This window comes from Phocoena sinus, chromosome 5 (assembly GCF_008692025.1).
Source record: "Phocoena sinus isolate mPhoSin1 chromosome 5, mPhoSin1.pri, whole genome shotgun sequence".
Taxonomy (NCBI): domain Eukaryota; kingdom Metazoa; phylum Chordata; class Mammalia; order Artiodactyla; family Phocoenidae; genus Phocoena; species Phocoena sinus.
In genome coordinates, this window is record NC_045767.1 from 103,977,134 (window position 1) to 104,004,287 (window position 27,154).

At 37.5% G+C, this 27,154-nt stretch overlaps 1 protein-coding gene across 3 annotated transcripts in view; it reads left to right on the forward strand.

The window, feature by feature from the left end:
- The window catches only part of KLHL2 (kelch like family member 2), a 126,677-nt gene that overhangs the window by 67,254 nt on the left and 32,269 nt on the right, over positions 1 to 27,154 (forward strand). For all 3 annotated transcript variants that reach the window (XM_032632629.1, XM_032632632.1, XM_032632630.1), the window contains one exon: positions 3,893 to 4,055. In XM_032632629.1, the coding sequence (XP_032488520.1) occupies positions 3,893 to 4,055 (163 nt within the window). The remainder of the gene's footprint in view (positions 1 to 3,892; positions 4,056 to 27,154) is intronic.

Sequence of the window (27,154 nt, forward strand, 5' to 3'; positions counted from 1 at the left end):
GCCTTATCAAATCCTCCTGGGTTGGAACACATAGGTTTTTGAGGCAGGAGGCTGCTGTGTCCCCCTTTGCCTGGCAAAGTAATAAAGCTATTCTTTTAAAAAAAAATAATATATATATATATATATATATATATATATATATATATATATATATAGTTCCATTTCATATATGAAGCAGCACTATTCAATTACTTCTTTAGAGAGCTCAGGAAAATTAGTTTTAGAGACATAAATTTATTCTTCAGATCTCTTAATTATAATGCCCAAGATATTTTTGTGACCTGAATAGCACATTAAGAAACCACCTCTTCACAATATAGGTGTTTCCCACATTTGTTACTAACTGTACAGTTAATCCACTTTGTAGAAAATAAACCATGGGATTATGATCCCCCCAGATTAAAAAGCACATCTTCCTTTTCAGCGATATGTAAAAACCACAGAAGCCAGAATGATATCCGATATTGAAAGATTAGGATACTAAATCTGATCTCCCAAATCAGTAATTTGTGTGCCACCTTCATGATTTGCTATATTCTGTAGTGCTCATACTATTAAATACGTAATGTTTTTATCTTCATGACTCAGTTTTTGCTTAAATTTCCTTAAGAATTTATTTTATTGAAATAAATAGACAGTAACTTTAAAGATGTATTCCCAACTATTAACATGAGAATGTTCGTCTGTGTCATCTAAAAGCATTATACCCACTTTGGTTAATACCTCTCTCCTAGCAGATTCAAGCTATCCCATCCAGGGCAACTTACTTGCTTCTCCCAGCCTCTGTATTCATTGTGTCTAATGGGGGTAATGAGGTGTTGTTGCCTGTCAAGTGCTTAAGACAGTGCCCGACACAATAATTAGTCAGTAAACGGAAGCAAACTGCATGAATTTGGTTGAAGTGATTTTCGTCTTTATTACTCTTCTGAGAAGAGCAACATTGCAGATTTAGAAATTAGACAAGCACTTCCATTCTGCATCTACAGGTGGGGCTCAAGGTAGTGGAAAGAGTAATAGACCAAAGAGTTGGTGAATTTTATATCACTATCTCTGTGCAACTTGTTTAGATCTTTTGGCCTCTCTAGGATTTGGTTTCTTCATCAGACAAATCAGCCTTGATTTGACTTGATCCCAAGGCATCTAGCTCATAGACTGCCAGCTGTTTGATTCTGATTGTGGGATGTGGTTCATCTGTAATTTGAGCATGTTTTGTTTGTTTGGTTTTTTAGCTGGTTGTCTGATACATAGAGTAATATGGGCATTTGGTGTGGTCCCAGCTGCTTTCCTGTTTTCATCATGTTAGTAAGCCTGGGCCAGTTATTAATTGGTTTTGAAGCATATATAATTATTTAATAATTATGAGCTATTGAAGTTTAATCCTAGTAAAATTACATCATAAAGCTGAGGCATTTTTGAAGGATTTACTGATAAAAGGAAAATATAAATAAATTCATTTTACACATGTTACTAACATTTAAGGTGTACTTAATATATGTTTGCCAGGCATGGAACCACTTGGCCCATCATTGCCATCAATAAAAAATTATATGTGAATCTCTAGCCATGTGGCCTACAATTAAAATAACTTTTATATCTCTGGCCTACATGACTTGCCATATCCTTTCCAGATCTGGGATTCTACAGTTTTATGAATTTCAGTCTCCTGATAAGGTAGGTCTAGACTTGGTAGTAGTGATGAAGTTGAAGTCAAGGAAGCAAAATAAATTTTTAAAAGTCTGATATAGCTGCTTTTTTTAGATGGATATGTATATAAATATGGGTGTGTATGTGTATGTCAGCATAGTATGAACCAATTGCTGATATTTTCCGCTTAAGAATATATCTTAGAAATTTTCCCATTCATATAGTTTCCTCATTCTTTTGAATGGTTGCAGTGTTCCATCGAATGGATGATCACCAGTCTTTAACCAGTCTCCTTACGGTGGACATTTAGGCTTTTTTCTAACTTCTGCTATTACCCACAATAATGCTGTAATGAATGTCTTGTGTGTGTGAGCTTTTGTGCATATGTTAGTGTATCTGTAGGTTAACTTTCTGGGTTGGAGGATATGTGCATTTGTAATTTTGATTAAGTAGACAAATTGCTCTTCATGGAGGTTGAACCAGTGTACACACTCACCAACAATGTGTGAGTGAACCTGCTTCTGCTTGGCTGCTTTCCCCCTCAAGGATCCGTGTCTTTCTGTATTACGAAGCAATTTGAGTACTACTATATTATACTTTGTTGTCTGTGGGAAGATGCTGATTAGGTGGGTGATCATTACTACTGATATTTGTGCAAATTTCACAGAGATTGAATCTTATGCTGAAGACCACTTAACTATATGTATTTGCTGAATTAAATGGCTGCACAGTTAAGCATCTTGGAATGTACTCTACGTTACTTCAGAGCACAATTATACCAGTGTAGAAAAACTCCAACTTGCAAATTGTCAGCAACTAAAGCCTTCCATGGAGATTCATTCCCATAACATAATGAAACACACTATATATATTATACAAAAGATTCGGCTATAAACAGAATTATTTACACTTTATTTTTGTTAAATTTAGAAGGAAAAGACATTATCACCAGGTACTGTTTCCTTGTTTTCAGAGAAAACTAATATTAGTTGTTGGAGTTGGACTAAAACACAAAGAGTTGTCCTCTTAGTCCTTGCTTCATAACCATTTGATTGTGTACATGCGGGCCCACAGCCTTTAGATCTGAGAGTTAAAGCTGCTGTGGTTCCTTTAAGAAAATAGAGTAGTTTGTGTTACAGAAAGATACGAATGCACTCTTTCTCTTCCACATTTAGGACTTACTACATACATTTAGGGAAATTGTAAAGGATATTCAAAACTACTATCTCTTTTCTCTTTTTCTCTTTGGGCTGCAGCTTGGCATATATGGAAGTCAGTTCTGGAAGGAACTTAGATCTTATTTATTTTTTATGCTAATATGCCAATGTGACCTTTTCTTAAATTGACTATTCTGATAGGTTTTTTTTTCCCCTTTGGCTTTTATAGAAGGACTTGCAAACTTCTTTTTTATGAAGTTTTATGAAGTTTTTTTTAAGAAGTTTTCCAGTTTGATTTTCAAATATGGTCCTTTACATAGCATCATACTAATTCACTTACAAGGAAGAATTTTTCCATCATTGACCTATTTGAAAAGCAGTTGTAGTGTTGGATGTAGTATTTCTAGTAAAGATACTGGTTAAATCCCAAAGAATAACCTAATTAATACAAAATCTCTTGGAGTTATTGAAATAAAAATACAAATTAAAAAGTTATTATTAGGCAATTACTCTTTATGGGTTTTTTTAGCACATATATTACATTTCAGAGAAACTGTTTGATTGTAGTTAGACTGTGGAGTTTTAAATTGTTCTATCCCCCTAAGGAAAGCAGTTTGTGGTGTTACTCAGAGACAGTGGAAAAACAGAATGAGGCTTTGTTGTGGCATATATTACTCTGTGCTCACCCCTTCCCCACAAATTCACTGAAGCTCATGACTGCCTGAACTAAGGGAAGAAAACCATTTTCACTGAACCATAGCACCCCCTAACAGCCTAATAATTTATGTTTTTAAAATTCAAAGGAACATTTTGTTTCTGCTTATGAAAAGAGTCATTAATCTAATATGATCTGGTATCTCTTATATTCTTGTGACCAAGAAGAGATCTTTGAAAGATTCCATAGAAATTATGGGGAATGGAAGGAGGCATCACCCTTTTTGCAAATAATTGTTACATTACTCTTCTATGGGATGCTGGGGTCTGGATGCAGATCTTGAGCTGTGGCTGGACCCCTAAGCCCTCTATAGACACAGTGAACAGTGAAACTTTTTCTAGCCAGTTGCCTAACCATGCTTACTTGTGTGTTATAGGTACTTCTCCCAGCAGCTGGTCTGTTACAGTTACAGGATGTGAAGAAGACTTGCTGTGAATTTTTGGAATCTCAGCTTCACCCTGTCAACTGCTTAGGAATCCGGGCTTTCGCTGATATGCACGCATGCACAGACCTCCTGAACAAGGCCAACACCTATGCAGGCAAGTGGAATAAACGTCGGCTGAGTTTGAGACAGGGAAGAATCTGCAACTCTTGATTTCTGATATGATTCTATAGTGAATCTGGAAGGTTGTGTCATATTTATGGACCTGGACTTTATAAAAATACATTTACAATCTTATAATGGTATGGTAGCACTGCATAATTGAAGGATGTTCATGGAGTTCTGAATTTAAAAGAAAAAAGAAGAAACTGTATGTGGTATTAGGCCTAGTAGTTTTATGTAAATATTGAATCTCTATGTATTTTTCTTTCAAATTATCAAATTAATAGGCATATAAGAAAGTGTTTACATATGAAATTAAGTCATTTTATCTCTGTGGCTTTTTACACCTTTTTCTTGTATCCAAGAAAACATTCTGTGGCATAAAAATATTCAAAGCAAAGAAACCTAGTTGCCTTGGAGTGGGGCAGAAAAGTTGATCCCAAATAGAGGCATCCCTCTCCTTAGATTAAACACTCATTTCCAGGACCTCCTGCTGGCATCCTCTCCCTGTGGTGGGTGGAGGGAGGCCTGTGTCTGTCCAGTCGGGGAGAAGAGATTATTGTTATAGCTTAGGATGCAGCTAAAGTACATAAACATAACCTATAATTTATTTTGCTCTGAGTTTATAAACATTTAAAAATTCATATTAAAAGTGATTATTAGGAAGTGTCTAATTTTTTAAAAAACAATTTTCTAGAAGATAAACGTTGTGAAAGGTATAATCCCCCATCTCTGCCCTATATCTGTGACACCCAGTAGGAACAGTTACCATAGAACCTCCCAAGACTACTGCCTCTTAGTAAGCTCTAGAACCCCAACTTCCTGCAGCCTTCAAATGCAAGAGCCCCTCATCTAAACTCTGCTCCACTCTGCATACTCTGATAACTAAGGAACATTTTGGCACATAAACCCAGGTAAGGGGTGTGTGCGTATGTGTACACAGAGCCTCTGACAAGAGAAGTATTCCTAGAATCCCTATTGCATTTATCAAAGAAATAGTCGTACAAGGTGGTTAGTTGGAAAAAAAAAAAGCCCACAGCGCTGCAGTAAAATGTAATAGGTCCAGTAAGTTTAACTTTATAGATTTCTGTGGGGTGGCCTGATTGACCTAACTACCTTTTATAAAATTGTTTCAGTGGAAAAATGTGATATGAGTCCCAAAATGCTTATTTACAGATAAACTTTTAGAACATAACCCTTCTGTAAGTTGGGGAATGCATATAATATGTAATCTGCATTTAATATATCTCTCTAGGGCTGCTGGTTATCTCATGGTACTTGATAAATATTACTGAATCTTAAGAGATAGAGAGGGAATGAATAAAATAGAATTAATGCAAAACATGTCCATACATAGTTATGATATACTAGAACTATTAGTTTCACTCATATCAGAACCAACTTATTGACTGTGTCTTTAGGAGACAGATTTTATTATTTCTTTCTCTTATTTACAATCATAAATTTATTGTAGTATATGACAGAATGTGAACAATTTTCCACAAGAATTACTACACCTATACATCGTAGTTTATAGAGTCTTCCTTCATAATTATGACAAGAATTTTTTGTGGAAAAATTGTCAGTTTCAACAAAATTGCAAAGAAAATTTGATTTTTCATTTTTAATGCACTAAACCTTAAATCAAAGTCTTATTTAAAAGATATACTGCTTTTATACCATGCATCTGAATCTTACAGTTGCTCAAGTTTCTAAAGTAACATTTTATAGCATCTTTTATTATGAAAAGTTGCAACACATACAAAAATAGAATAGTACTCACCACCCACCTCACCATGAGTTGTCAGTTCATGGATAATCTTGTTTTAACTACACCCTTCTTAACTTCTCCTCCTCTGTTATTATTTTTTATATGTAAACTTTTTAATAAAGTCTAATGGACATATAAAAAAGTATGCAAATCATACATCTACAGCTTCATGAATTTTTGTATCCTCTTGTGCAATATTATTATTTTTTTTAAACATCTTTATTGGAGTATAATTGCTTTCCAATGGTGTGTTAGTTTCTACCTTATAACAAAGTGAATCAGCTATACATATACTTAAATCCTCATATCTTCTCCCTCTTGCATCTCCCTCACACCTTCCCTAGCCTGCCCCTCTAGATGGACACAAAGCACCGAGCTGATCTCCCTGTGCTAGGTGGCTGCTTCCCACTAGCTATCTGTTTTACATTTGGTAGTGTATATATGTCATGCCACTCTCTCACTTCATCCCTGCTTACCCTTCCCCATTCCTGTGTCCTCAAGTCCATTCTCTATGTCTGCGTCTTTATTCCTGTCCTGCCCCTAGGTTCTTCAGAACCTTTTTTTTTTTCTTTAGATTCCATATATATGGGTTAGCCTGTGGTATTTGTTTTTCTCTGACTTACTTCCTCCATATGACAGTCTCTAGGTCCATCCACCTCACTACAAATAACTCAATTTCGTTTCTTTTTATGGCTGAGTAATATTCCATTGTATATATGTGCCACATCTTCTTTATCCATTCATCTGTCGATGGACACTTAGGTTGTTTCCATGTCCTGGCTGTTGTAAATTGAGCTGCAATGAACATTGTGGTACATGCCTCTTTTTGAATTATGGTTTTCTCAGGGTATATGCCCAGTAGTGGGATTGCTGGGTCGTATGGTAGCTCTATTTTTATTTTTTTGAGGAACCTCCATACCGTTCTCCGTAGTGGCTGTATCAACTTACATTCCCACCAACAGGGCAAGAGGGTTCCCTTTTCTCCACACCCTCTCCAGCATTTATTGTTTGTAGGTTTTTTGATGATGGCCATTCTGACTGGTGTGAAGTAATAAATACCTCATTGTAGTTTTGATTTGCATTTCTCTAATGATTAGTGATGTTGAGCATCCTTTCATGTGTTTGTTGGCAATATGTATATCTTCTTTGAGGAAATGTCTATTTAGGTCTTCTGCCCTTTTTTTTTTTTTTTTTTTTTTTTTGCGGTACATGGGCCTCTCACTGTTGTGGCCTCTCCTGTTGCAGAGCATGGGTTCCGGACATGAAGGTTCAGCGGCCATGTCCCACAGGCCTAGCCGCTCCGCAGCATGTGGGATCTTCCCAGACCGGGACACAAACCCGTGTCCCCTGCATCGGCAGGCGGACTCTCAACCACTGCGCCACCAGGGAAGCCCTTCTGCCCATTTTTTGATTGGGTTGTTTGTTGTCTTGATATTGAGCTTCATGAGCTGCTTGTATATTTTGGAGATTAATCCTTTGTCAGTTGCTTCATTTGCAAATATTTCCTCCCATTCTGAGGGTTCTCTTTTCGTCTTGTTTGTGGTTTCCTTTGCTGTTCAAAAGCTTTTAAATTTCATTAGGTTCCATTTGTTTATTTTTGTATTTATTTCCATTTCTCTAGGAGGTTGGTCAAAAAGGACCTTGCTGTGATATATGTCATGGAGTGTTCTGCCTGTGTTTTCCTCTAAGAGTTTTGTAATATCTGGCCTTATATTTAGGTCTTTAATCCATTTTGAATTTATTTTTGTGTATGGTGTTAGGGAGTGTTCTGATTTTATTCTTTTACATGTAGCTCTCCGGTTTTCCCAGCACCACTTACTGAAGAGACTGTCTTTTCTCCATTGTATATTCTCGCCTCCTTTATCAAAGATAAGGTGACCATATGTGCATCGGTGTATCTCTGGGCTTTCTATCCTGTTCCATTGATATATATTTCTGTTTCTGTGCCAGTACCATATTGTCTGGATTACTGTAGCTTTGTAGTATAGTCTGAAGTCCGGCAGCCTGATTCCTCCAGCTCTGTTTTTCTTTCTCAAGATGGCTTGGGCTATTCAGGGTCTTTTGTGTTTCCATGCAAATTGTAAAATTTTTTATTCTAGTTCTGTGAAAAATGTCTTTGGTAGTTCGATAGGGATTGCATTGAATCTGTAGATTGCTTTGGATAGTATAGTCAATTCCACAATGTTGATTCTTCCAATCAAGGAACATGGTGTATCTCTCCATCTGTTTATATCATCTTTAATTTCTTTCATAAGTGTCTTACAGTTTTCTGCATACAGGTCTTTTGTCTCCTTAGGTAGGTTTATTCCTAGGTATTTTATTCTTTTTGTTCCAATGGTAAATGGGAGTGTTTCCTTAATTTCTCTTTTAATTTTTCATCATTAGTGTATAGGAATGCAAGATACTTCTGTGCATTAATTTTATATCTGGCTACTCTACCAAATTCATTGTTTAGCTCTAGCAGTTTTCTGGTAGCTTCTTTAGGATTCTCTATGTATAGTATCATATCATCTGCAAACAGTGACAGTTTTACTTCTTCTTTTCCAATTTGGATTCCTTTTATTTATTTTTCTTCTGATTGCTGTGGGTGAAACTTCCAAAACTATGTTGAATAATAGTGGTGAGAATGGGCAACCTTGTCTTGTTCCTGATCTTAGTGGAAATGGTTTCAGTTTTTCAACATTGAGAACAATGTTGGCTGTGGGTTTGTCATATATGGCCTTTATTATGTTGAGGTAAGTTCCCTCTATGCCTACTTTCCAGAGGGTTTTTATCATAAATGGGTGTTGAAATTTGTCGAAAGCTTTTTCTGCATCTTTTGACATGATCATATGGTTTTTCTCCTTCAGTTTGTTAATATGGTGTATCACATTGATTGATTTGTGTATATTGAAGAAACCTTGCGTTCCTGGGATAAACCCCACTTCATGATGGTGTATGATCCTTTTAATGTGCTGACACTGCTTGCTAGTATTTTGTTGAGGATTTTTGCATCTATGTTCATCAGCGATATTGGCCTGTAGTTTTCTTTCTTAATGGCATCTTTCTCTGGTTTTTGTATCAGGGTGATGGTGGCCCCCTAGAATGAGTTTTGGAGTGTTTCTCCCACTGCTATATTTTGGAAGAGTTTGAGAAGGATGGGTGTTAGTTCTTCTGTAAATGTTTGATAGAATTCGCCTGTGAAGCCATCTGGTCCTGGGCTTTTGTTTGTTGGAAGATTTTTAATGACAGTTTCAATTTCAGTGCTTGTGATTGGTCTGGTTATATTTTCCATTTCTTCCTAGTTCAGTCTCAGAAGGTTGTGCTTTTTAAGAATGTGTCCATTTCTTCCAGGTTGTACATTTTATTGGCATATAGTTGCTTGTAGTAATCTCTCATGATCCTTTGTATTTCTGTAGTGTCAGTTGTTACTTCTCCTTTTTCAATTCTAATTCTATTGATTTGAGTCTTCTCCCTTTTTTGCCTTTTTTTTTTTTTTTTTTTTTTTTGCGGTACACGGGCCTCTCACTGTTGTGGCCTCTCGTGTTGTGGAGCACAGGCTCCAGACACGCAGGCTTAGTGGCCAAGGCTCATGGACCCAGCCACTCTGTGGCATGTGGGATCTTCCTGGACCAGGGCACAAACCCGTGTCCCCTGCATTGGCAGGTGGACTCTCAACCACTGTGCCTCCAGGGAAGCCCTCCCTTTTTTTCTTGATGAGTCTGGCTAAAGGTTTATCAATTTTGTTTATGTTCTCAAAGGATCAGCTTTTAGTTTTATTGATCTTTGCTATTGTTTTCTTTGTTTCTATTTCATTTATTTGTGCTCTGAAATTTATGATTTCTTTCCTTCTGCTAACTTTGGGTTTTGTTTGTTGTTCTTTCTCTGGTTCATTTAGGTGTAAGGTTAGATTGTTTGTTTGAGATTTTTCTTGTTTCTTGAGGTAGGCTTGTATAGCTATAACCTTCCCTCTTTGAACTGCTTTTGCTGGATCCCATAGGTTTTGGATCGTCGTGTTTTCATTGTCATTTGTCCTTAGGTATATTTTGATTTCCTCTTTGATTTCTTCAGTGATCTCTTGGTTAGTTAGTAACGTACTGTTTAGCCTCCATGTGTTTGTGTTTTTTACGTTTTTTCCTCTGTAATTCATTTCTAATCTCATAGCATTGTGGTCAGAAAAGATGCTTGATATGATTTCAATTTTCTTAAATTTACTGAGGCTTGATTTGTGACCCAAGGTGTGATCTATCCTGGAGGATGTTCCATGCGCACTTGAGAAGAAAGTGTAATCTGCTGTTTTTAGATGGAATGTCCTATAAATATCAATTAAATCTGTCTGGTCTATTGTGTCATTTAAATCTTCTGTTTCCTTATTAATTTTCTGTTTGGATGATCTGTCCATTGGTGTAAGTGAGGTGTTAAAGTCCCCCACTATTATTCTGTTACTGTTGATTTCCTCTTTTATAGCTGTTAGCAGTTGCCTTATGTATTGAGGTGCTCCTGTATTGGGTTATATAATATATATATAATTGTTATATCTTCTTGGATTGATCCCTTGATCATTATGTAGTGTCCTTCCTTGTCTCTTGTAACATTCTCTATTTTAAAGTCTATTTTATCTAATATGAGAATTGCTACTCCAATTTTCTTTCGATTTCCATTTGCATGGAATATCTTTTTCCATCCCCTCACTTTCAGTCTGTATGTGTCCCTAGGTCTGAAGTGGGTCTCTTGTAGACAGCATATATATGGGTCTTGTTTTTGTATCCATTCAGCCAATATGTGTCTTTTGGTGGGAGCATTTAATCCATTTACATTTAAGGTAGTCATCAATATGTATTTTCCTATTACCATTTTCTTTATTGTTTTGCGTTTGTTACTGTAGGTCTTTTCCTTCTCTTATGTTTCCTGCCTAGAGAAGTTCCTTTAGCCTTTGTTGTAGAGCTGGTTTGGTGGTGCTGAATTCTCTTAACTTTTGCTTATCTGTAAAGGTTTTAATTTCTCCGTCGAATCTGAATGAGATCCTTGCTGGGTAGAGTAATGTTGGTTGTACGTTTTTCCCTGTCATCACTTTAAATATGTCCGGCGACTCCCTTCTGGTTTGCAGAGTTTCTGCTGAAAGATTAGCTGTTAACCTTATGGGAATCCTTATGCAGATTCCCTTGTATGTTAATTGTTGCTTTTCCCTTGCTGCTTTTAATATTTTTTCTTTGCATTTAATATTTGAGAGTTTGATTAATATGTGTCTTGGTGTGTTTCTCCTTAGATTTATCCTGTATGGGACTCTCTGTGTTTCCTGGACTTGATTGACTATTTCCTTTCCCGTATTAGGGAAGTTTTCAAGTATAATCTCTTCAAATATTTTCTCAGTCCCTTTTCTTTTTTCTCTTCTTCTTCTGGGACCCCTGTAATTCTAATGTTTGTGAGTTTAATGTTGTCCCAGAGGTCTCTGAGATTGTCCTTAATTCTTTTCATTCTTTTTTCTTTATTCTGTTCTGCAGTAGTTATTTTCACTATTTTATCTTCCAGGTCACTTATCCCGTCCTCTGCCTCAGTTATTCTGCTATTGATTCCTTCTAGAGGATTTTTAATTTCATTTATTGTGTTGTTCATCATTGTTTGTTTGCTCTTTGGTTCTTCTAGGTCCTTATTAAACATTTCTTGTATTTTCTCCATTCTATTTCCAAGATTTTGGATCATCTTTACTATCATTACTTTGAATTGTTTTTCAGGTAGACTGCATACTTCCTCTTCATTGTTTGGTCTGGTGGGTTTTTACCTTGCTCCTTCATCTGTTGTGTGTTTCTCTGTCTTCTCATTTTGCTTAACTTACTGTGTTTGGGTTCTCCTTTTTGCTGGGTGCAGGGTCATAGTTCCTGTCGTTTTTGTTACCTGCGTCCAGTGGGTAAGTTTGTTTCAGTGGGTTGGGTAGGCTTCCTGGTGCAGGGGCCTGGTGCCTGTGTTCTGGTGGATCTTGTCTTTCTGGTGGGCAGGACCATGTCCGGTGGTGTGTTTTGGGGTGTTTGTGACCTTATTATGATTTTAGGCAGCCTCTGTGCTAATGGGTGTGCTTGTGTTCCTGTCTTGCTAGTTGTTTGGCATAGGGAGTCCAGCACTGTAACTTGGTGGTCATTGAGTGGAGCTGGGTCTTAGCGTTGAGATGGAGATCTCTGGGAGAGCTCTTGTCATTTGATATTATGTGGAGCCGGGGAGTCTCTGGCGTACCAATGTCCTGAACTCGACTCTCCCACCTCAGAGGCTCAGACCTGACACCGGGCCACAGTACCAAGACCCTTTTGGCAAGTCTGAGGGCTTCTGCCAGCATTCAGTACATGTTCTGTAGGAGTTGTTCCACATGTAGATGTAGTTTTGTTGTACTTGTGGGGAGCAAGGTGATATCCACGTCTTACTCCTCTGCCATCTTGAAAGCGCCCTCTCCAATATTATTTTGAAGCAATTCAGTAATATTATTTCATATACATATTTCATCCTTATAATTTTAATGAAATAAAATTACAGTGACCAACTTCGTATAATCAAGCTATTTCCCTAACTTTGGGGTATTGTTAACTAGTTGCAACAAACTTTCTAAAATAAATAATCCAGTATAATACTAAAGTAAAATAGTTGTTCTTCATAGTGAAAATATATGAGTTGTTTATATCTTAAGCAAACAGGAGGTGGGGAGGTAGGGAGTCAACACAGGAATATACTTAGAGTTCTCTTTTTATGCCATAATAAATCATTGTTTTTCAGTCCTTCCCTCCTTTATTTTTACAATTCAAACATTTTTTGTGTCCAGAAGGCCTACTCAAACTCCTAAATTACTTTCAAGTTCAAATTTGAGCATATAAATAAATCTAGGAGACTGAAGGTATTCCCAGAACAGTGACAATAAAAAAAGTTAATATCTTAACTTTTTTCCCCCATCCTAGGCAGTGGGCTTATAAGTGGGCTGTGTGACATACAGGCAAGAAAGAAGGAAAGGAAGAAATAAGGAGCAATAGAAGAGTTATTAAATACATCAGTACATACGTACATGGAAAGAAGCAGGGAGGAGGAGAAAGAGGGGCTGAGGAAGAGAGGGGAAAGGGAAAAAAGTTGCATAACCTCAGGGTACATCCTGATCCTAAGTGTGACTGCGCTTAAGAGACTGGAGCACTCCTTATCCTCTGAAAACTCACCAGAGCTTCTGGGCAGAAGATCTGCTTCATTCCTTTCTCTTGCAGATTGGAAATGAGCTGTGTCTTATTCATTATAATTGAATTAAATTGTACAGGTGTAATGAAAGAATTAAAATGGTCCATGGGAATCTCTTCTATGAACTCGTGTTCATTTTTCATATATCAGCATCTTTAGAAAAAGTAAAAATATGGGAAACCTAGTGGGGAAGGTCGGAGGTCTCAGCACTGGGGGAGAGTCTGCACTGCCCATCCTGGTGACCCCCTCCCATTGCTTCAGTCACAGCCCTTCCCCCCTGGCCCACTCTGCTTTTCCAGGGTCGTAGCAACCTCAGACCATGGACCACCGAGGGCCACCAGACCAGTCAGGCAAAATCACCTGCGTGTTGAGACCTGGTGTTCTGGACTGTAATCAGCATTTCTTATGCTCTTGAGTAATTGTTTTCTTAGCAGAAAAGCTGTGTGAAATTATTTTTGCTCTATACCTAAAAATGCAAAATTTCACACCTATGCCAAGAGTATGGACTTGTTTGGAGAATGCTGGTTTATGGACTTGTGTTTTGATTGGTGTTCATATTTTACTCATTTCCCAAATCATTAAGACCTTTGTTTTGAGCATTTTTGCTGAACTAAAAATATAGAGGAGATAAAAACTGAACTTATGACTTCAGGTGCATTTTTACAGTCCCAGCAAAATATTCTTTTGGAAGTTAGATTTTAACTCGAAATAAGAATTTTATTCAACATTCCTTGTTGATAAACAAAAGTTACCAGTGGTTGAATTGTGAGAATTTCTAACAAATTTAAGGGAAAGAGTAAGTTCCCGATTCTTAGTCATTCCTACATCTCACCACTCCCCGCATTAAAAATTTGAGAAGCTGCTTAATATTGGTTCTAACTGACCTTTGGGGAAATTTTTAGTATCATATTCAAACCAGTGCTCTAGCTGAAACTCTGAGGGACCTGACATTCCTCAGTAACAGGGCTACCTGTGAAGAAGTCCTCAGGTCACTGACATGCTTTCAGTGTATTTCCTGTTCTCTTCTTGCTCTTAACCCTATTATCTGTTTATATATCCTAGGCCTGTCCAGGCACCCCATAATGCCCTACTTTAGCCTTCCCACCATGCTTGGACACTGATCAAACATTTTTATATGCCCAGCTGTTTTCTTTCTTGTGTGTACCCTCTCCCTTTGTCTTAAATGAAACTTTGCTTTGTCCCATACCTGCATGTTGGGGGCAAACTTCTTTAAGGGGCACTCCCCTCCGACTCACCAGGTAATGCTCACCAAAGCATTACCAGGTAATGCTCACCAAAGCATTACCAGGTAATGCTCACCAAAGCATTACCAGGTAATGCTCACCAAAGCATTACCAGGTAATGCTTTGTAGGTACATTTCAGACTTCCAGACTGTTGTTCTGTCACTGTCCTCGGTTCTGCACTTTCTGACTGTCAGTCTGCAGTACGCTCTCTAGGACTCCAGGCCTCCAGTCATACTAAGTCTGACACCTGTATTGTCTTTTCCCTCTGTACTTTGTTTCTCTTGTCATCAGCAACTTCAAAATCTATACTGTTGTCTCCCTTGAGCCTCCCTCTTCCTACCTCCTTGAGACTACTGTCTTCCTTCCATAAACCCATTGGCCACCTTAGAGTACAACTCTAGGGCATGTTGAACCTTGTTGGTATTTGGAACTCCCAAGGTTTCAACCTTTGCACTGACCATATTCCTGCCTTCTCGTGCTCTTGTATTTCTTCATAATTATGTGTTCTCTGGTTCCAGTTCTTCCAGTCATCTCTTGGCTGCTCAGCTTAGACCCAGTGGTCAGTCCTTTCAGAGCTACACTCTTTATGTGCCAAACTGCTGTGGGTGATGACAGACTCAATACGATTTAACCCCTGCTTCAGAGGAGTTTATAGGCCAGTAGTAGTCAAGTCACACCCAAATTTGGTATATCTAGATTATGCCTTATCCTCTCTGAGAGCTGGTCCCATAACATTTTCTTCTGCAGTCAGTTTACTTCAATCATTTGCCCACCCTTCTGTAATTTAGGCTAGGAATCACTGCTTGGGGTAAACATCTGTCGAAATAAGCTCATGATTTTGAAATCTGCCTTCTTTAAGGAAACTTGAAAGAGTGGTTCTAATAATGGTATTACCAGCCTTGACTTTGTGATATGCATACTAAAGAATAGATGCCGCTTATTCGAGGGTCTGTCTCAATGTTAATTTACTGATACAGAAGATTTCTTCCTTTGCAGAACTGTGAAAGCATTTGATGTACACCACTTGTTGATTGAATTTAAGCTGACTTAAATGACACTTCTTAAAAGAATTAATCATTTTTATATTCTTAAACTTATTATGGTCTTCATTTATGTCCTAACAAACTACATGCAGTTTCTCTGTTCTGCTTTGTTGACAGTTTTTCTAGCTGAGGTGAGTTAGCTCTTTTCAGGTTTCACCAAACTGTCTGTGTTAATGGAACTGCTGGAGATATATATATATGATTTTTTTTTCCCTTAGAGACTAATAGTATTCAGAATGAAAGACTCATGGAGTATTAGCACTAGTTGGGAACCTTAGCAGTTATCTAGTCTAACACTGTCATTTTATTAATTAAGAAAATGAAGACTAGAGATATCTTTATTTTCCCCAAAACACTTTGTCTCTCAGGGGTAAGCTGTTTGTGGGTCTAAAATACTGTTGTTGTATCCATGCACTTAACCTCACTTCTCAGATAGATTCTGCACTGGATGGAGTATAGAGGAATTATAGGGGCCCCTTGCAGCATTTAATTTTGATCAAAAAGGTGCTTGTTGTGTAGAAATCAAATATAAAGACTACTTTGTACCTTATCACAGGGTACAAAACAGAACACGCAGAACTTTGGATTTGTATTGTTCACTTCATTTGGGATGAGGGACCTAAGCCCTTTAAACCTGGTGTGACAGATCTTAGAGACTATCTCTCATTTCTTGATACGCTTATTTTATTTGTAGGAGGGAAGCAAACAGCAAAGTTAAACTGCTCTACAGAGTGAAGAGATTCCTCATATATAAGGAAGAATGCCTATGTACATTATATACGTACAAATACGTGTTCAACGTATGTTGCATATCCACGGCATAGTCCATACGACTGGGAATCATGCTCTGTTGCAGTTATGGGGTTTGCTGAGAGAGAAGGAACTGATTATCAAATGCCAGTATAATTACTGGTTGGCTTTACTCAGTGCCAGAGTAAACTAGTAGAGGCAAATCACTAATACCACAATGCAAGCTGTGTGCTATAAACAGAATAATCTGTCAACATGTGCGTGAGAGGACTGGAAAGAGTAGTTGAGGTTGGTAACAGTGAGAACTAGGGTAGTGAAGATAGAGAGGAGGTTGTGAATCTGGGAACTAACCCTGAATAAGAGTACAGGAAACAGACTAGACTCTGAGATGTTCTGTCCTGTAGCATTACATTTTAGGTAATGCTTTGTAGGTACATTTCAGAGTGTGTATATCTATTGCCAATGTGCAGTAGCTGCTAATTTTTACTGTACCTTACTGAGACACAGTAATCTGAATAAGAATTCATTTAGCAAAAAGGAAGAATTTCTTATCTCAGCTTTGTGACAAGTATTAGGCTTGTATTGGCCAAACCAATCCAAAGTTGCTAGGGTTTTTGTTGATAGTGGATTCAATAGCAATCAGTAATGTAATTGTGTCTAGAAAGGTGTAAGGTGTGTTCTGCCTAGGTCAGACCATATCTATGGAATTGAGTTCATTTAATTTCTGTCTTAAAATTATTTATTTATTTATTTGGCTGCATTAGTTCTTTGTTGCGGCACGCGGCCTTCTCTCTAGTTGTGGCTCGTGGGCTCTAGAGCCCACTGACAGTAGTTCCAGCGCATGGGCTTAGTTGCCCCGCGGCATGTGGGATCTTGGTTCCCCGACCAGGGATTGAACCCGCATCCCCTGCATTGGAAGGCAGATTCTTAACCACTGGACCACCAGGGAAGTCCCGAATTCATTTTCAGTTATTGTTTTCAGAGAGAGTGATGAACTGAAGCACTGAATTCACAGCCAGGATGATGATGAAGACCCCAAACCATGTTGTAGAAGTAGTTGTCAAAAGACTTAGGAATTTATAAACCATAGAAGGAAAATTCAGGAGAATATAATGCTCTCTGTAAAAGTTCGAAGGAATTTCATGAGAGAAAGAACTTAATCTTGTTCTGTGGTGGGCATAAGTAGTATCAATGTTACAAAATAAGGAGAAAAAGAAGCTTATAGTAAACGCTCAAGGGTGACTGCTTTGCTCTCTGCTGATGTGTACAAACTGTAGCTAGATATCCATTGAATGTAAACATTATAGAGGTTCCTCTTACATACGAAAGTTGTGGTCAGGTGACCTTTCAGATCCCTTATACCACTAGATCTTATGATTTCTTGTGGCACTATAGAGAAAGGTCCCAGGATTTGTGAAACAATTTATTTTAGGGTTTATAGAGAGGAAGGGATAGAGGAGGAGGAAGAGGAGAGTTGTTTAGCAGGTATAGAGTTTTAGATTTTCCAGTGTGAGCATATTTAACACTACTGAACTATATGTATACTTAAAAATGGTTAAGGTGGTAAATTACCTTATGTCTTTACCACAGTAAAAAGAGATAGAGGGAGTGGGGAATCAATTGTGACTGAGACTTTATTTAGCCTTGGAGTCAGTGTGGATAACAGAGCCATTAATACCCAAAAGAAACATGGGAGGTCAGGAGGCAGGTGTCTGGAGGAAGGTGTAGGTAGGTCTTAGTCTTGATTGCTCAAGGGACAACCAGCAGTGAAGTGCAGTATCACTTTAGAGGTTCTCAGACTCAGCAGGATTATTAGCAGTAGCCAAAGACAGCTTGGCCAGCAGAAGACATTAATTTGTTTTGAGGAGATAATCAGCACATTCAGTCAGAGAATCTTTGCTGAGCATCAAGCCAAGAAGTGAAGCAAAGCCATCAATGGAAAGATGTATGATGATTAAAAAGTCAGACCACAGAGTGCAAAAGAAGCCAAAGTAAGTGACCTATGGCAATGAATAATGTGAGTTTTAGAGGACTGCTTGTATGTGTTGCAGGTGAATGGTGTTGGGGTGGATCTGTTTGTTTAAAATAGCTATGACGGTTAGACAGAGCATATGGAGACTAACAGATAGCTGGAAATTCAGTTATTGGGGTTTGGGAAAGAGGTTGACTCTGGAATTGTCAACTGTTGACAGTAACTAGGGACACACAAATGTGGATGAAATGGTTAAAGGAGAACAAGCAGAAAATGAAAAGGGGACTTGGGGCAGGCAGGACTATAGGCAATACCTAGCTTTAGGGAGCTGATAGAGACACACTGAGTAGTTAGAAAGGTAGAAAAAAGTGTTATAGAATCCAAGCTAGGAGAGAGTGTTCTTAGGGTGAAACACTGCACAGGGGTTAAGAAATAGTAATCTTAAGAAAAGAACTTCCAAAGAACAATTTGAGGGGAAAGTGAGCCAGAGCCTGTGTTTCAACAGATAAAGATGTGTGTGCATCAGTATGTAGAGGCTTCAGTATTAAGGTCTGCTCTAAAGAACTTTAGAGACCAGCAAGTAAAGGCCAGCAAGGTAGAGCAGTGGCCCAAGTAGGAGAGGATAGCAGATGATTGTTCCCAGAAGTCAAGACAATAAAATGCATTGACTGTTTATAGTAACACTTTTCTTTCTCACTGGGGACAAAAACTAGTTAGGCTTAGTTTGGGGATATTTTGTTACTGTTTGTGTTTTTAAAATTTCAATCACTGATGTTTTCACATGGTTATAAACGTTTTCTGGCCATGGGTATAAGACATCCCTCATTCTTGCCTTCCCTCCCTGCACAACAAATATCCTGTATCCATCCACAAATGAAGGTACCTTTGTGGGAGCTGTGGGATCCAGCATCAAACCCTAAAGGACCCAGAAGGAGCCTTGCCCACTGTACATTAGGCAATAGGCAGGCAGACCTTGGTACTGGCTGTAGATCCTGAAGTGATCTGTGAACTGGTTCCAGTCCCTCTTGACTGCAGTCTGGGAGCCCCCGGAGAACACTGAGCCAGACTGACCCCCACAGATGAGAGAGCCTTCTTGGAAGTCCAGGTTTCCAGAGGAGATGATACAGCATTACACTGGAGCAAAAACAACAATACCAGCACAAGTTTGGACACGCTGGAGAGGGTGAGAGGAGCAGTTTGACCTCACCTGTGTCACCCCTCCCACATGGCAACACAGCTTAGTGCCAGGAGTGCCCTTTCTTAGTCCGTGATTCAGAAATGAAGGAGAGATAAAGCCTTTCCCAGATGCAAAGGCTGAGGGAGTTCATCACCACTAGTTCTGCCATAAAAGAAATGCTGAAAGGAGTTCTTCAAGCTGAAATAAAAGGGCTGCTATTAATAACATGAAAACGTATGAAAATATACAACACACTGGTAAAGGTAAGCATATAATCAAATTAAGAATACTCTAATACTCTAAAATAGTGGTATAAGGTTGAAGGATAAGAGTATTAAAAAAAACTATAGCTACAATAATTTGTTCATGAATTTACAATGTAAAAAGAGGTACATTATACATCAAAACCCATAAAAGGTGGGGGGGGAGTAAAAGGGTAAAGTTTTTATATATGATTAAAGTGAAGTTGTTATCAGCATAAAATACATTGTTATATCTATAAGATATTTTATGTAAGCCTCATGGTAACCACAAAGCAAAAACCTAAAGTAGATACACAAAAGGTAAAAAAAGGGACTCAAAGCACACCACTATAGAAAATCATGTTTACTAAGGAAGACAGTGAGAGAGGAAGAGAACAAGGGAACTGCAAAAATAGCCAGAAAACTGTAAGATGGAATTAGTAATATCTTACCTATCAATAATCACGCTAAATGTAAATGGATTTGATTGGAGAATCAAAAGGCATAGATTGGTTGGATAGATTTAAAAAAACAAAAAAATAATATATGGTGCCTACCAGTGTCTCACTTCAGTTTTGAGGTCACACATGGGCTCAAAGTGAAGAGATGGAAAAGATATTCCATGCAAGTGGAAACCAAAAGAGTACAGGGGTACCTATACTGATGTCAGACAAAATAGATGTTAAGCCAAAAATGGTAACTAGAGACAGAGAAGGTCATTATATAATGATAAATGGTTCAATTCATCAAGAAGATATAACAATCATAGATATATATGCACGCAACATTGGAGCACCTAAATGTATTAAGAAATACTAAAAGATCTGGAAGGAGAAATAGACAATAATAAAATAATCTTCAGGAACATCAATACCCCACCTTTAATCAACAATGGATAATCATCCGGACAGAATATCAACAAGAAAACATTGGACTTGAGCCATACTTTAGACCCAGTGGACCTAACAGACATATTCAGAACATTCTATCCGAAAATAGCAGAATACACATTATTCTCAAGCACACACAGAACTTCTCCAGGATAGACCATATGGTAGGTCACACAACAAGTCTTAACAAATTTAAGAAAATTAAAATCATACCAAGTATATTTTTTGACCACAGTGGTATAACACTATAAATCAGTAACAGGAGGAAATTCACAAATGTGTGGAAATTAAACAACACAGTCCTGAAGAACCAATGGGTCAAAAAAAGAAATTAAAAAGAAAGAAAAGAAAACAACTGAAAAGAAATCAAAAAGGAAATTTAAAAATATCTTGAAACAAACAAAAATGAAAACACACCATACCAAAATCTACGAGATGCTGCAAAACCAGTTCTAAGAGGGAAGTTAACAGTGATAAATGCCTATATTAAGAAAAAAGACCTCAAACAACCTAATTTTGTATCTCAGGGAACTAGAAAAAGAAGAACAAACTAAGCCCAACGATAGCAGAAGGAAGGAAACAACAAAGATCAGAGTAGAAATAAATGAAATAGAGACCAGAAAAACAATAGAAAAAGATAAGTGAAATTAAGGCCTGGTTTTTTGAAAAGATAAACGAAATGGACAAACCTTTAGTTAGACTAGGGAAAAAAGAAGGTTAAAGTGAATTAAAATTAATAATGAAAGCAGAGACATTACACCTTATACCACAGAAATGCAAAGGATTGTAAGAGACTATGATGGATGTTTATATGCCAATATAACCTCGAAGAAATGGGTAAATCCCTAGAAACATACAATCTATGAAGACTGATTCATGAAACAGAAAATCTGAGCAGACCAATAACAAATAAGGAGATTGAATCAGAAATCAAAAACCTCAGCAAAGCAAAGTCAAGGACCAAGTTGGCTTCACTGGTGAATTCCATCAAACGTTTAAAGAAGAATTAACACTAATCCTTCTCAAACTCTTACAAAACGTCAAAGAGGAGCAAAACTCTCAAACTCATTTTACAAGGCCATCATTACCCTGATACCAAAGCCAGATAAAGACATTACAAGAAAAGATAATAGGCCAGTATCCTTGATGAATACAGATGCAAAAATTTTCAACCAAATATTAGCAAACTGACATTAACAGCACATTAAATGGGTCATACACCATGATCAAGTGGAGTTTATGCATAGGATTCAACATATGCAAATCAGTTAGTAAGGTACACCACTTAATAGAATGAAAGATAAAAATCATACAATCATCTTAGTAGATGCAGAAAAACCATTTGACAAAGTATAGCATCCTTTCATGAGAAAAACTCTCAGCAAATTGCGTATAGAAGGAACATACCGTAACATAATAAAGGCCATATATGGCAAGCCCACAGCTAATGTCATACTCAAAAAGCAAAATGTTGAAAGCTTTTCCTTTAAGATCAGATATTAGACAGGGGTGCCCACCATTACCACTCCTATTCAACATAGTAGTGGAAGTCCTAGCCAGAGCAGTCAGGCAAGAGAAAGAAATAAAAGGTACCCAGTCAGAAAGGAAGGAGTAAAATTGTTTGTTTGCAGATAGGATCTTATATGATATGATCTCCACCAAAAAAAAAAGAACCTGTTGAAACTAATCAACAAATTTATTAAAGTTGCATGATGCAAAATCAGCACATAAATCAGTTGAATTTATATATAGTAACAATGAAATATATGAAAAAGAAATAAAACAGCCCCATACACAATAGCATCAAAAACAATAAAATACTTAGGAGTAAATTTAACCAAGGAGGAGAAAGATCTGTACATTGAAAACTACAAGACTTAGATGAAAGAAATTGAAAAAGATGCAAATAAATAGATATCCTGCATTGATGGATTGGAAGAATTAATATTGTTAAAATGTCCATATTACCCAAAGCCATCTATGGATCCAATGCAATCCCTATCAAAATTTCAGTGGTATTTTTCACAGAAATAGAAAAAAGATCCTGAAATTTTAGTGGAACCACAAAAGAACCCAAATAGCCAAAGCAGTCCTGAGAGAGAAGAACAAAGCTGAAGGCATCACACTTCCTGATTTAAAACTATATTACAAAGGTACAATAATCAAAACAGGGTGGGTACTGGCATTAAAACAGACACATAGACCAATGGAACAGAATTGGGAGCCTGGTAAGAACCCTCTTGTGGACAACCAACTAGTATTTGGCAAGGAAGTCGAGAATATTCAGTGGGGGGAGTACAATCTCTTCAGTAAGTGGTGTTGGAAAAACTGGATAACCACATACAGAAGAATGAAATTGGACCCCTATCTTACAACACTTAACTAAAATTAACTCAAATAGATTAAAAACTTAAACATAAGACCGGAAACCATAAAACTCCTAGATGAAAACAGCTCCTTGACATTGGTAATGATTTTTCAGATATGACACCAAAAGCACAAGCAACAAAAGCAAAAGTTAATAAGTAGGACTTCATCAAGCTAAGAAAAAGCTTCTGCACAGCAAAAGAAATAATAAATAAAGTGAAAAAGCAGCCTACAAAGTGGGAGAAAATATTTGCAAATCATATATCTGATAAGGGATTGATATCTAAAATATATAATGAACTCACACAATTGAATAACAAAACATAATTACTATTACTTTTTTGTGGTGAGAACATTTAAGATTTACTCTCCTAGAAACTTTCAACTGTGTAATGCATTACTGTTGATGGTAGTCACCATGCTGTATGTTAGATCCCCAGAACTTATTCATCTTGTTACTGGCAGATTATCCCCTTTGACCTAACCCCTCCAAGCCTTGGTAACTGCCACAGTCTACTCTGTTTCTATGACTTTGGCTGTTTTAGATTTCACATATAAGTGATATCATATAATATTTGTCTTTATCTGACTTACTTCACTTAGCATAAGGCCCTCAAGGTCCATCCATGTTGTTACAAATGGCCCAATTTTCTTCTTTTTCTATTGAGTGTGTGTGTATCATTTTTCATTCATTTGTTAATGGACACTTAGGTTGTTTCCATATGTTGGCTATTATGAATAATGCTGCAGTGAACATGATAATACAGATATCTCTGTATTATCTCAAGATAGTGATTTCATTTCCTTCAAATATATACCAGCAGTGGGATTTCTGGATCATACAGTAGTTTTATTTTTAGTTTTTTTGAGGAACCTGCATACTGTTTTCCATAGTGGCTGCACCAGTTTATATTTCCACCAACAGTGCAGGAGGGTTCCCTTTCTCCACATCCTCACCAATACTTGTCTCTTGTCTTTTTGATGAGCCATTCTAATAGTTGTCAGGTGATGTCTCATTGTGGTTTTGATTTGCATTTTCTGATGATAAGTGATGTTACAGAGCATCTTTTCATATGCTTTTTTGGCCATTTGTATGTCTTTGGAAAAATGTCTATGCAGATTCTCTGCCCATTTGTTAATCGGATTGTTCGTTTTCTTGCTATTTATTAGGTGTAGGAGTTATTTTTATATTCTTGATAGTTACACCTAATCAGATATATGATCTGTAAATATTTTTCTCCAGTTCCCATAAGTTGCTTTTGCACTCTGTTTTTTGTGTCCTTTGATGCACAAAGTTTTTAAGTTTGATGTAGTCCCATTTATCTATTTTTGTTTTGGTTGCCTGTGCTTTTGGTGTCATATCTAAGAAAAAATTGCCAAATCAAACATCATGAAGTTTTTCCCCTGTGTTTTCTTTTAGAGTTTTATAATTTGGGATTTTAGGTTTAGGTCTTTAGTCCGTTTTGAATTAATTTTTGTGTATGGTATAAGACCAGAGCCCACCCTCATTCTTTTGCAGGTGGGTATCCAGTTTTACCAACCCATTTTTTTTTTTTTTTGGCGGCACGCGGGCAGTGAGAGCACTGCTGTGGCCTCTCCCGTTGCGGAGCACAGGCTCCAGACGCGCAGGATCAGTGGCCATGGCTCACAGGCGCAGACGCTCCGCGGCACGTGGGATCTTCTCGGACGGTGGCATGAACCCGTGTCCCCTGCATCGGCAGGCGGACTCTCAACCACTGCGCCACCAGGGAAGCCCCCAACCCTGTTTTTTGAAGAGACTGTTCTTTCCTCTTTCAGTGGTCTTGGCATCCTTATCAAAGATCATTTGACTGTATATACAAGGGTGTTGAAAGGTGTATATTGAAGAAGTCTCCCTTTCACCCTTGTCCGTCATTCCCCCTTACCCCCCGTCTCCCGACAAATGTAGTTACTAGTATTAGTTTTGGGGGTTTTTTTGTTTTGTGGGGGTGAGGGAGGCTAGGTAATCTATTCACATGGTTCATATAACAATAATATGTACCAAGCTATCCACTGAAAACATTTTTTCCACATCTGTCCTACTTCTCTCCTCCTTAGGTATGCCCTCCTCTATAGGGAAGTGTTTTTATTAGTTCCTTTTATACTTTTCCAGTGTACATGAATCTATAGTGTTATCCTTCCCCTTTCTTTACACAAAAGGTAGCTAATATTCTGTGTACTCCTTCAGTAGTACCTTTTCTCCCCTCAAACTGGCAACATTTCCTGAAACTCTCTTCGTAGCATGAACTTTCTTATTCTTTTTTATAGATGCAGAATATTGTGTAATTGTACCATTTTTAATCAATGCTAACCAATTAACTCTTTTGCAGTTATTAAAAACAATGCTGCAGTGAATAACTTGGAACCTGTTATTTCATAACTGGTCAAGTGTATTTGTAGGATGAGATTTCAATATTGATGTCTATAGAGCTTGTACTAATTTATACTCCTACCGGCAGTATGAAATAGTACACAGTTTCATAGTAGGGATATGTTTTGGGGTTTTTTGTTTGTTTTTAATTTTGATCTTCATGGTTTTGTAGCTTGAGGCCAGGGAAGAAATGTTCATATATCATTTTTATTAGCAGTAATGGTAATATTAGAGCATTTAACAACAGGAACTAAGCAGCAGAGAGGCAAATAATGATTTGTATAAAGAACACATAAAATGACAGGTAGCACTAACCTTCTTGCCTTTCTTCCTACAGAGTTCCTGTGAACAAATTTCTATCTAAACATGTTTTCAGTTGCTTTTGGTGCCTAGAAATTTGAATATACATATAGGAATCGTAAAATTGAGAACTGCCACTGTCAGTCATTACAGGTTCATGTTATTTTAATGTTTTAGAAACACATGCAAGATTTTACCAGTTCATTAAAGGTATTGTTAGGAGTCCATGCTTTTTTTTTTAATATGTATTGGAGAAATGCGTTGCCGTATTGTAAGTGTCTTGCATTAGTTGACTAAAATTTGTGATCTCATCACACCCAAAGCTCTTCCTTCTGAGATGGCCTAGCGATTCCCTTTATAAATGTGGTTTGAATTTTATATGTTCCCATAACAACTTTGTAAAGCTCCTTTTGCCCTTACAGGTTTGACAACAGGGTTTTTTTCCTCCAACAGATACAGAATTATACTTCTTCCCATTCAAATGACAAGACTTGCTTTATTTTAGTTCAAGAGAATTGGTTATAGGTACTGTAAAACAAACCACTTCCCATTCTCCTTACCCCAAAGCATTCTGAGGCATAAAACTGAATGGAGGTGGTAGCTAACAGACCCATTTCAGTATGCACATGTCTGTTCACCTGCACAGATGTGCAGTGGTTCCTCTTGATAGTGGATCCTGTCCATGTGGTAATACTACTCTGTATTTCTCACAGTTGTTCCATTTCTAGCCCACAATCAAAAAGCAGGATGGTTTGATGGCAACAGTGGAACTGTCATCTTCAGCATAAGGTTTGAGAATGACCATTGTGAAGGTAGCAGATTAAACTACACTCTAATGTCACTTAGAGAAGAGTTTATTAGTATATTATTTAGATGTGCTATATGTGTTCTCTTGGCCATTCATTAAAACTATCTCATTAACTGAGTAATAATTCCTCCTCTATTCTCAGTTTCCAGTAGTACTTGCCAGAAGCTTAAATCACCAAAGTGTTTTTCACTAAAATATTTTTTTTTCTTATAGCACAAGGGTTACAAAGAAGAAAAGAGAAATGTTATATGCTTTTGAAAATAATGTAATAGGTTTGGATGCTACTTTTTTTGTAGATATTAAAAACATTTTTTTTAATTGAATGAAAGATTCTTTACATTCTGTAGTGCTTTGCAATTTCCAAAAGTTTTCCTGCCGTAACAAAATACCACAGACTGGGTGACTTAAACAACAGAAATTTACCTCCTCTCCAGTTCTGGAGACTGGGAGTCCAAGATCAAGCTGCCAGTAAGGTTGGTTTCTGGTGAGACCTCTCTTCCCAGCTTATAGATGACCACCTTCTCACTGTGTCCGCACATGGCATTTTCTCTGTGCATGCACACCACTGGTGTCTTTTTATAAGGACACCAGTCCTATTGGATTAGGGCTCTCTTATGACCTCATTTAAATTTAATTACCTCCTTGAAGGATCTGTCTCCAAATACAACCACATTAACGGTTGTCTTCAAAATGTAAATTTTGGGGGAACACAATTCAGTCCACAGTAGTAATCCATAATGTCCAACAATGAGCAAAGAGGTATCCTAGGAGAGATATCCTAGGAGTAGTACTTTGATAGAGACTTAGAACAGGCAACTGAAACTTTTGTTGTCTAAAACTGGGGGAGGTAAAGGCATGAAGGGCTGGCTTACATGTCTTCACAAGCGTGTGCTCACACTCAACATGGGGTAAGGATACCCCATGTGGGTGTGACCAAGGGAGGGTCTTCAACAGATAGATT